The sequence below is a fragment of the Helicoverpa armigera genome, chromosome 22 (assembly GCF_030705265.1).
Source record: "Helicoverpa armigera isolate CAAS_96S chromosome 22, ASM3070526v1, whole genome shotgun sequence".
Lineage (NCBI taxonomy): Eukaryota > Metazoa > Arthropoda > Insecta > Lepidoptera > Noctuidae > Helicoverpa > Helicoverpa armigera.
This window is the reverse complement of record NC_087141.1, coordinates 7,280,157-7,290,262: the sequence shown is the minus strand read 5'-3', so window position 1 is coordinate 7,290,262 and position 10,106 is coordinate 7,280,157. Positions and strand designations below refer to the sequence as shown.

The window sequence follows — 10,106 nt, the reverse complement described above, 5'->3', positions numbered from 1 at the left end:
TGCAGTCTACCGTACGTAGCTTCACAACTGTACATGTTTATTCTGTGGTATAATGTTATAATTCGACGCTGTAGGTTTTATGAGAACAATGCTTTAGGTATCATAATAATGGCTACGTGACTTCTTATATTCGTATTATGGAATCCGAAAGATCATATTTTGTTGGTAGGTTCCAAACTATAATATTATGTGGGAATGCCTTTAAGTCTAATCTGATGTAGCTGGAGCAACTGCCTGTATGATCTCTTCAACCCAGTTAACTGGAATATCCTATATCCCTTGGCAGGATTTGTTGTCAGACTTTCTTGTTTTTGACAAATAGGTTCTCTGATAAAATTAACACCCTATATTACCTTCAGCTCGCGGTTTCTTCTCTAAAAGTAGTCTATGCCCTTTCTCAGGCTCTAGATTACCTATAGGACTATCTGTAGGTATATGTTTGGACTTTATGGTTAGACAGATATGAAGAGTACTATCGTATTTAGGCAACTATAATATTAGTAAGCATACAATGCTTATTCGGTCTTGGTTCATCGGTGTCGGATGGCACGTTAAACTGTAGGTCCCGGCTGTCATTGAACATCCTTGGCAGTCGTTACGGGTAGTCAGAAGCCAGTAAGTTTGACACCAGTCTAACCAAGGAGTATCGGGTTGCCCGGGTAACTGGGTTGAGGGGGTCAGATAGGACAGTCGCTCCTTGTAAAACACTGGTACTCAATACTTTGACATAGGTCGCCTAACCATTCAGCAATACCTAACCACAAATTAAAGTCAAGGGCAATACTTAAAACAAAACAAAAAAGAATCGTGGAATCAGCTGATTATTGTAAATGGAGCTTGTAATCTATTACTGTATTAACGTGACGGCCTGACAGAATGCGTACGGGGTACCGGCCATTGGAGACCGATACCAGACACTTTGACCTTCGATACCACGTGACTTTGCCTGTGGAGGTATTGCAGAAGTACCATGGGCTGCTAGGGAACGATCTAGAACGAAGTGTCTTGCAACACAAGAGGCTATTTAAGGAACTTGGATGATAAGAAAGAAAGAAAAAGGAAGAAAGGAACGTTCCCCTATGCTGGATCTTTTTTACGACGTTTTGAATTTAGCACCTACTTCGAGAATTGTAGGAATTAAAGTCCCAGGTCTTATCAAAACTCATAGGTAGATATTTTCAAAAACATTAGTTGTCTGAGTGATTCCAAAGAATAAGTTGCTACTAGATACTTTAACTGTGAAAGTTTGTAGGTTATGCTTAACATACTCGTTCGAGCTAAAACTGAATACTGGATGGACTGGATTCCTTACATTATGTCAAAGGAACATATCTATTATCTAGGCTTTTATCCATGTTCACAGGTACATTTTGGACTTCTCACATTAACTTCTGTTGTGGCAAGCCAACGCATTATTTGAAGGTACTATATAATTTATATAACAGTACGTAAATATGTAAATAGAAAACTGTATTTAAAATATTATGCAAAATATAATTAAAGGAAAATAATACAAATACTTCATTGATATCACATTTCTATTATTTTTGATGGTTACACGTGTTTTAAGAAATTGATATTGTTTATTTATATCTAAGTATCCTATTCTTATTATATCATACAATTATTTTCCACCGATTTGTAGGCTACTTTTAACTGAAGCAAACCAAAATTTCGGGAATCAAAGGTGAGTCCTTCAAAGACAAGATTTGCAGCATTAGGTATAACACACACATTGAACCTACAGTATAAAGTTTCTTCTGGTCTACTCGGTCTAGCAAAGAGTCACAAATTCATTCAGTGACAAAAGACTAACAGATCTATAATGAGACATGCGGGAACGGCGCGCCTGAACAAAGTCAGAAAGTCTGCCCGTTCACCCGCTTACAAAATCAAAACATGACTTTCTAGTAATGCATTGTTTAACAAATAAACAGAAATCTAATAGGAAATCGGGAAAACACATTCAATAAATATTTAATCTTAAACAAAAAAGTAAATATTTTCATCTGAGTCATTGTACAGGCTGGATCGTAGAAAAATTACAGGTATTTCTCAATTACGAATCTAACAGTCAATCCATAGGTATGTCTGAATTACTGATCTTTAATAATACATCTTACATCTGTGCTACTAAATATTATAAAGCTAAAAAGTTTGTTTGTTTGAACGCGTAATCTTCAGGAAAAGAATCTTTCAATACTCAATACTTTTATTGCTTTCCACATGTATTCTTAGGTGGTAATACTTATAAATAGTTCACACGGAGCCTGTCGGGCACAGCAAATTAAGTGAGTTAGATAGCCCATTTATCTATGGGAACATAGGCTACTTTTCATCTGGAAGCTATAGACTACTTTTCATCCGAGTGCGAATAGTAGTTCTCTTGGAACGCGAGTGGAACCACTGGCAAAAGCTAGTTCTTCATTAAGTCAGGACTTGCTGATAATCTACTCACAGATAGACGAGATGATTAAAGCTTCGGCCTAATTTCACCAAAAAGATTAAAGCCTGATTAAAGAAAACAGTAGTTAACCTACCAACATGCGAAGCCATATCCATACCAGTTTAACAAAGGGGTATTGGGTTACCCGGGGAACTGGGTTGAGAGGGTCAGATAGGGCAGTCGCTCTTTGTAAAGCACTGGTACTCAGCTACATCCGGTTAGACTGGAAGCCGACCCCAACGTAGTTGGGAAAAAGGCTCGAAGGATGATGAACAAGAATACCACATACACAAGGAAACTTCAAGGACAGTTCTACAATAAAATAATGTTCATTTAACCAATGATTACATAACCAACCATTAGTGTAATTAGCCTTAAATCTAACAACTGTTTAACATCTACCAAATACATAATATTTATATTAACAGATAGAAGTTTGTCAGTTTGTTTTACTCGATCGATTCTGTTAGTAAGAACGTTAAAAATAAACAGTTATTTCTATTCAGTCTGTTAGTTTATGCTTTGTGATGTCAGAAACTGCTGTAATAGATAATAATAGCTGATTTGTTGATGTGAGAAAGAATGCGGGTATCTGAAATCGTAGTTTTCAATGTAATGTTAATGGAAGTCATTGATTTTAAATTATCACACATTCAAACTTCTTTAGCTATATAAAATCATCATTGGTATGATTATGATGACTTATGATAAAAGCCTTCTATAGTAGATAAATTATCTTAGCCTTCAAAAAGTCTATTTACAGGGTATCCTGCATGTCGATTCTATAAAATATCACAACTCACTTCGACATCACTCTCACTTCGACTTCGATCTAAAGGTAGAATCACAGAGTACTTTTTATATTATGAAATAGAGGTCCAACTCGACTACCAAACTAAGTAAGACAAGTGGCGCCTTCTGAACGCAGGTTTAAGAAACTATTTGTCAATATATATACATATAGCTACATAAAGCAGTGGTTACTGGGTCTAGGTAGATTTTTGTTTCTTTTTGTTTAATATTTATAAGATGTTTTTCAATAAATAAAACACTGATAACCTTTAATATAATTTATTTTTTTCTTTTAAAACATTTCATGTATAATTTTTTCGCTTTTAGCTTATAGGAATCCGTATCATCATCACACTCTCTCCTATTTATTAATATTTTATTAATATCTTTACAGTAATTGTAAATAAAGAATCTGCAGGATATATTGATTAAAAAGTCTATTAATTTTTCTTTATGAATTTCACATTTTATGAAATCGAATTTCAAATGTATAAATATTAATGTTTTGATGAAATCTTTTAAATATTTTTTTTCCAAACATTTTTTAATTATTGTGTAATTTATATCCTGCAGATTCGAAACACAATTTAAGAGAGAGTCGCTGGGACTGCAAAGCCATTTTTTATTAGCATACTCTCTATATTTTAAATAATCGTGTTCCTGATCGGACATTAAATTTTTTTTACATTCACTACAACCCTTGAAGACTTTCTTCTTAGCGGTTTTAATAAAATAACCGCTAACATATTGTAGCCCCCCAATTATACGGGGGTCGCTTTTGTCTTCAAGGGCTGTAAATTCAATGTCCGGAATCTCAGAGAGCTCACAATTTATTTGTTCTTTGCAGGCCCCGCTTGTGATGAGAACTTCATGCAAAGCGTGGCAATTATCTGCCTCACAATTTGTCCCTGGGGCATGGACACTAGATAGGCTGTTTATTAAAAGGCTGCTAAATGCTGCTTCAAATCCATCTGGAGTAGGGTTTACGTTGCGGCATCCTTGACTCCTTATCGATCCAAAAAAATTTTCTATTGGATCCTGATTCAGATGCCGCAACCAAACCGATGTCACTCCGTACTTCGCAGCAATTTTTTAAAAGCAGTTCTATTCCTTCTAGTGTCCATACCCAGTTACTTAAGGTGGGAACATACTCCACATTCGAGGTTTTACATTCACAAATTTCATATTTTTAAAAATATTTTGCCTCCATCCATGTTTTGTGATGTATTGAGTTCGGCGTCGCAGGTCCCAGCAGTGGTTTACTGTGCTTCCTTTTCCCGAAGCTTCCGTTAATGGAGTCAAAAAGTTTGTCAAAAAACAAGATGACGTCCGCTGTATTTTGCGCATCTTGAGAGATTATTCCTTTTTCTGCAAAAAAATAAGAAAAAAAATATTAATAAATATTCCTCACACGTTCTTACAACGCAATCTAGTCCCAAACAAAGCATTGCTTGCTTGTAATTTGGGTACAGCAGACAACCAATAAATGAACTTATATAAATATAAATATTTTATAAATAACATAACATAGTGTACATATGTAGAAACACCCACACACATAAATGTTTGACTTATGCGGGAATCGAACCCGCGACCTCCTGTGGCAGGCAGATACACTGGCTACTATGGCATCTAGTCATCAATAAGAAACTTGTTATTATTAAATCTGAACTGGGAGCAGTTTTAATTTGTGAAAACTTTTACTATACAATCTTCCGCCCGCGGTTCTACCGCATCCCGTGAAAGCTACTTCGCGCACCCAGATTAAAAGTCACTTTTAGTCTTCCTCAATAAATGAGCTATCTAACGGTGAAAGATTATTTCAAATTAGACCTGATCGACCTTGGTGATTGGATTGGTTCTTCAGATTAGCATGGTTAAGAAAACATACAAACAAAAAAATCTTCAGCTTTATAATATATAAGTATCGATAAAATAATGCAATGTGAAAACATTATGTAATAAAGTTTATTTACCTGCTAGGTAGCCCATATTTGATGCTACAGTTTGGCTGAATAGTTGCGTAGCAAATTTAACTTTCATCCGTGGAATTTTACTGGGAATGCAGTGGAGTCTGTTAATTTTGGCACCAGTCTTATGCCTTTGTAGCCTGGGTTTTCTTGGTGCAGTGCAGTTATGTGTTCCCACTTTGCCATTAGCATTTTGTTGTCTTTTTTATATAGTAGATTTTTCGTTATTAAATTATTTCTTATACATTTCATTAAGTGAGGTGGGTCATACAAGGGAATGATTTCCTGTTTATTTATTAAAATAATATTTCCCTCAGGTTCTTCTGATTTTCTTAACAGAATACCTCTTGTTTCTTGTAACAAGAATTTAATGCAGTTAACATTATTTGTTCCTTGGTCGCACACTGTTGCTACCACATTAAGACCAGCATTTTGTAGTTCTGTGATGACAGCCTTTAATTGTTTTGCCAGTTCTGGTCCCTTTGTGGCAGACTGAGAAAATGTGTATGCAACGGGTTGCTTATAATTTTTTATAAGTCCTCTTATCATAAATACCTGCGCATGATCTGCATACTCAGGCAGTGTCTCTTGCCCATTGGTTACAAACCCACTCACTCTGTCCTTCCTTTCATTGTATGCCACATTCGGTTTTAGTGACATTTCGTCAAAAGAACCACACATAATTTGTGCTCTGGTTTCATTTTAAGTGTGGCTTTTTTTATTTGTGCCATCAAATTTTTATTGATACCAGCATTTATATCTGCCATATTAATTAATTTTATTAAAATTTGGCGTGATGGCAGGATAAAGATTTTCCTCAGGAATCTGTATCCTTTTGGGCTTTGCTTGAGGATAGTCAAAGCTACAATTTTTCCTCTAATGTGAAACGCCGGCCTTTTTTTCCTTTTGTGCTCCCTGAACTGCAGCAAAGTTAAAATTTTTGATGTGCTAGACATTTTGTCTAGAGTTTCTAAAATTGAGGGTTTGTAGTAATATTTTGCAGGGCCTTGATCTTGATTGCCTGCTTTTTAACCTTGCTACGGCATTTGCTGAGTTTCACACCAACTTGCAGCATTTTCTGATACAGAGCACGCTCAGTTTTCGTAACAGCAACCTGTTTTACCGCCTTCTTACTAACACATTTAACTTTGCGATGCACTGAAAAAATAATAAGAATCATATGAATAAAAATTGCAGAATTTAAGAGTACATATGAGTGAGATAGCATCAAAGCTAGTTGTGTGTGAAAGTATCCCATGATTGAAATATGTATTAAATCTATAAATCAGTACCTAGTTAATAAACCATGATAGTGAGTGTAACAAGCAAACTCAGCTTTGAAGTTATTAAGTTTGATTACAATTGTGTTGCTTACCAAGATCTTTCACCACCTCAACATTTTCTTCTTCACTATGAGGCTGTCTATCACTGTGTACAGACTGAGATTCTGAAGTGACAGGATCTGAAAGGTCATTAACATATTTGGTAAGAAATGTGTGCCTATTATATACAAACCAATTAAGCTGATGATCATTACCATCATCATGAATGTAGCAGTTCATATTGAGTAACCATTATTTGAATCATATTGAATTAATTAAAGCCAGCCCACTACTAGACAAAGTTACTTTTTCTTTTATATAGTTTATAATATCAACTAGCGACCCGCCCCGGCTTCGCACGGGATAACAGTATTTCCCAGTATTTAATGTATGTTATTATACATAAAACCTTCCTCTTGAATCACTCTACCTATTACAAAAAACCGCATCAAAATCCGTTGCGTAGTTTTAAAGATTTGAGCGTTCATAGGGACATACAACATGACACATGACAGAAAAAGCGACTTTGTTTTATACTATGTAGTGATAAGGATGTTAACATTTTAGGACTTATGCATATGACATATAAATGTAATTTAACAAACTGTATTTCATCAATCACTCTTGTCTTAAGGGATAGGTTTATAGAGAGGCTAGTTTACTTTAATTGTTTGCAAAATTATAACTCAGGAACAACAAAAATAATTCAATTTAAGATGATTTTAAGGTAAATTAGCACATTTATCGAGAGAGGCTACATTTTATCCGGCGCATGAAGGAGTTCCAGGACAGAATATGTGTAAAATAATTGCTGATTAAATGCTTGTATGTAGGATCACTCACCAAGATTCTCTTTCATTTGTACATCTTCAATTGAACCTTGTGAGTGTATATGTAGATGCGCAGGTTCTGTAAATAATAATATTCAGTGATTAGTATATGTTATTATTACATCATTTATTGCTAGTGTCTATCTATCAATTACACTATATGCTGTCCGCATGGGTGCCGCATATTATGCACAAATATGTTGACATTATTGAAAAGAAACAAGTATTAAACAAAACAAAGTAATACAAAAGTAAATTATTTCAGACATGGTAATGGTTTTGTATGCCTAAGTGAGAGTAGTAGAAATCATAATTGACATGTACCTTGAAAACTAGACGTTATGGATACCACATATTATGTTTGGAACATTTGATCTATGATTCATTACCTATTCATTCAGTCAAGAGGGTACCAAAATTGTGTAATGCAGTGCTATTTAAGTATTACAACAAATTAAAAATAGCAAAGGATTTTTGGTAAATGTGACATTCAAGTTACTCAATTTCAGCCTAATTTGTAGGAATAAATGATCTTTGAAATAACTTCACTCAAAAATGGCTGGACCGATTTGGTTGAAATTTGGTATGTAGATAGGTGATACCCTGGATTAAGACATAGGCCACTTTTTATCAATACACCATGCGGACGAAGCCGCAAGTGGAAGCTAGTACATACGTAATGTAAATGTATGTATGTATGTATAAAAATGAATTGCTTGTTTATATGTATATGATAAAATATACCTTTTGATGTAGACGGTCCTGAAATCTGAAGAGGTCTTAGTGCTCTTTTTTCAATGCTGAATTTCGAGCAAGATAATCCTGTAAACAACGATAAAATAATATGAATTATAAATATAGTAAATTTTGAAATGTAATATAGAAACTCTTGTATGACATACTGCGTACATACAGAAATTGTGGCTCCAAAGAAATCTCTATTCAGATGTTTTAGACTTACTGCAGCTTTTCATTTTGTGATTTGGAAAGTTTACTTTAAACTCAAATAACATGACTGTTTATTTCTTTCTAACATCAACTCTAGAAATTTGAGACTTAGGTACTCTTTAAGGTAAACAGGTACCTTAATTTGGGTATTTTACTAAAACTAACCTGGCATGTTTTTTGTAGGTACAGCTCCTTTGGCAAGTCGGTTATTCCGGCACCAATATTTTGGTTCGAAATGATCATTACAGACGCGGCGGTATTTGAAAATATGGTTATTTTCAAGTTGCAAAATGTCACCACCAATATGAAAGACCCATGTATTAAATAGCTGCCTATCCTTATCTGGATTAGGGAATTTATGTAAATACCCCGTAGTGTCTGAAAAAAAGGGTAACAAGTTAGAATTCAGTGGAGTCGTGACAAAATGACGACTATTTGTTTTAAGGATGTTGATAAATGCTTACCTAAGCCATTTGTACATCCGGGAACACAACACTTTCTATTAGACATGATAAATATTAATTATCACAAAACGGGTCAACGAGTCCTATCTCAAGCACAAAATTCACAAGATTTCGATCACCTCAAGCACAAAATCGACACGGCCGAAGGAGCAGAGGCTCAACTTAACGGACTTAGGTGGATAAAGCACTAATAGGGATAAAATCTGGAAAAACAAACAAGACACCGAAAAGCACTTCAGCGCAAACCGGCAGCCAAATTTGTTTGATTGACAATTTTGCATAATGTTGCATGTAGAAAATGGATTTAATGTTGCCAGTAGAAAATAAATTCTTGAATTTTATTTTATTTCTGGCTAATTGATAATAAACATTAAATTTTAGTAATTGCTTCAATATGCAACTCAAAATTTTTATTATTTATTTTTTTATTTTAGCTGAAAAAAAAGATAGGGTAAGAGTAGAACCAATAAAAGATGTGATAGCGCCCTCTTACACACCTAAGCATAACTACTACGCAATCGCGCATCATCGTCATTACAAATAACGCCATCTATATTTCAGTTTCTTTAATATCTTACATTATAATACTACCAAATTAAAATGACACTTCCATGTAAGGACCTCAATGTATTTACTGTCTCACTTCATTTTGCAGACCTATAATGATACGTTTTCTCGTTTGCCACTATTAAGATTGTCACCCCTGGGTAGAATTCCGTGGACGCGACAATAGTCAACCTATGAAAATGTATGGCACCGTTGCCGAGGCCCGTGACAGTCGCGCGCGGCCGACGAATTTCGTAAGCTGCTCGCGGCATTGTCAACAATTTAATTCTGGTTTTACTAAAATTCTATAGATGTTATCAAGCGCTAGACCATGTTGAGAAGCGTACGGCCGCCAGCGGCTCACGAAATTCGTCGTCCGCGCGCGACTGTCGCGGCCCTCGGCAGCGGTGCCATACATTTTCATAGGTTGACTTTTGTCGCGCGCGGCTGCGACAATCGCGACCCACGGAATTCTACCTTAAAGTTTCGTGATTGACATTGTCAAACTACACTAGCGCTACACTATCGAGCGTGTTGACAAGTTGAACTAAATTAAAGTCGAGATTTTGACAGATCTGCCAAAATCTGTCTATCTATAGGGAGGTAGGGAGAGATGGGCAGTTGAGACATGATCAAATCAGATTAAAAGGGGGTCCTTTTATTCTGATTTGATCATAGTTTTTTTTTTTATTGGGTAGTTTACGTTACCGGCTGGTAACGGTGTTCATCCATAGACTATCTGTCATTTCTGTGAGTTGTCAAGAACAAACACTCGTAAAAGTACTTAA

At 35.3% G+C, this 10,106-nt stretch overlaps 1 protein-coding gene across 1 annotated transcript; it reads right to left on the bottom strand.

The window, feature by feature from the left end:
* Nucleotides 1–6,163: 6,163 nt before the first annotated feature.
* LOC135118434 (uncharacterized) lies at nt 6,164–8,986 on the bottom strand. Its single transcript, XM_064040488.1, has 6 exons — nt 8,773–8,986; nt 8,474–8,686; nt 8,105–8,182; nt 7,374–7,439; nt 6,584–6,670; nt 6,164–6,366 (listed from the first exon to the last, which is right to left on the bottom strand). Exons 1-6 carry the CDS (start codon nt 8,816–8,818, stop codon nt 6,179–6,181), a joined length of 678 nt encoding a protein of 225 aa, XP_063896558.1. The 5' UTR covers nt 8,819–8,986; the 3' UTR covers nt 6,164–6,178.
* Between the last annotated feature and the right edge of the window lie 1,120 nt (nt 8,987–10,106).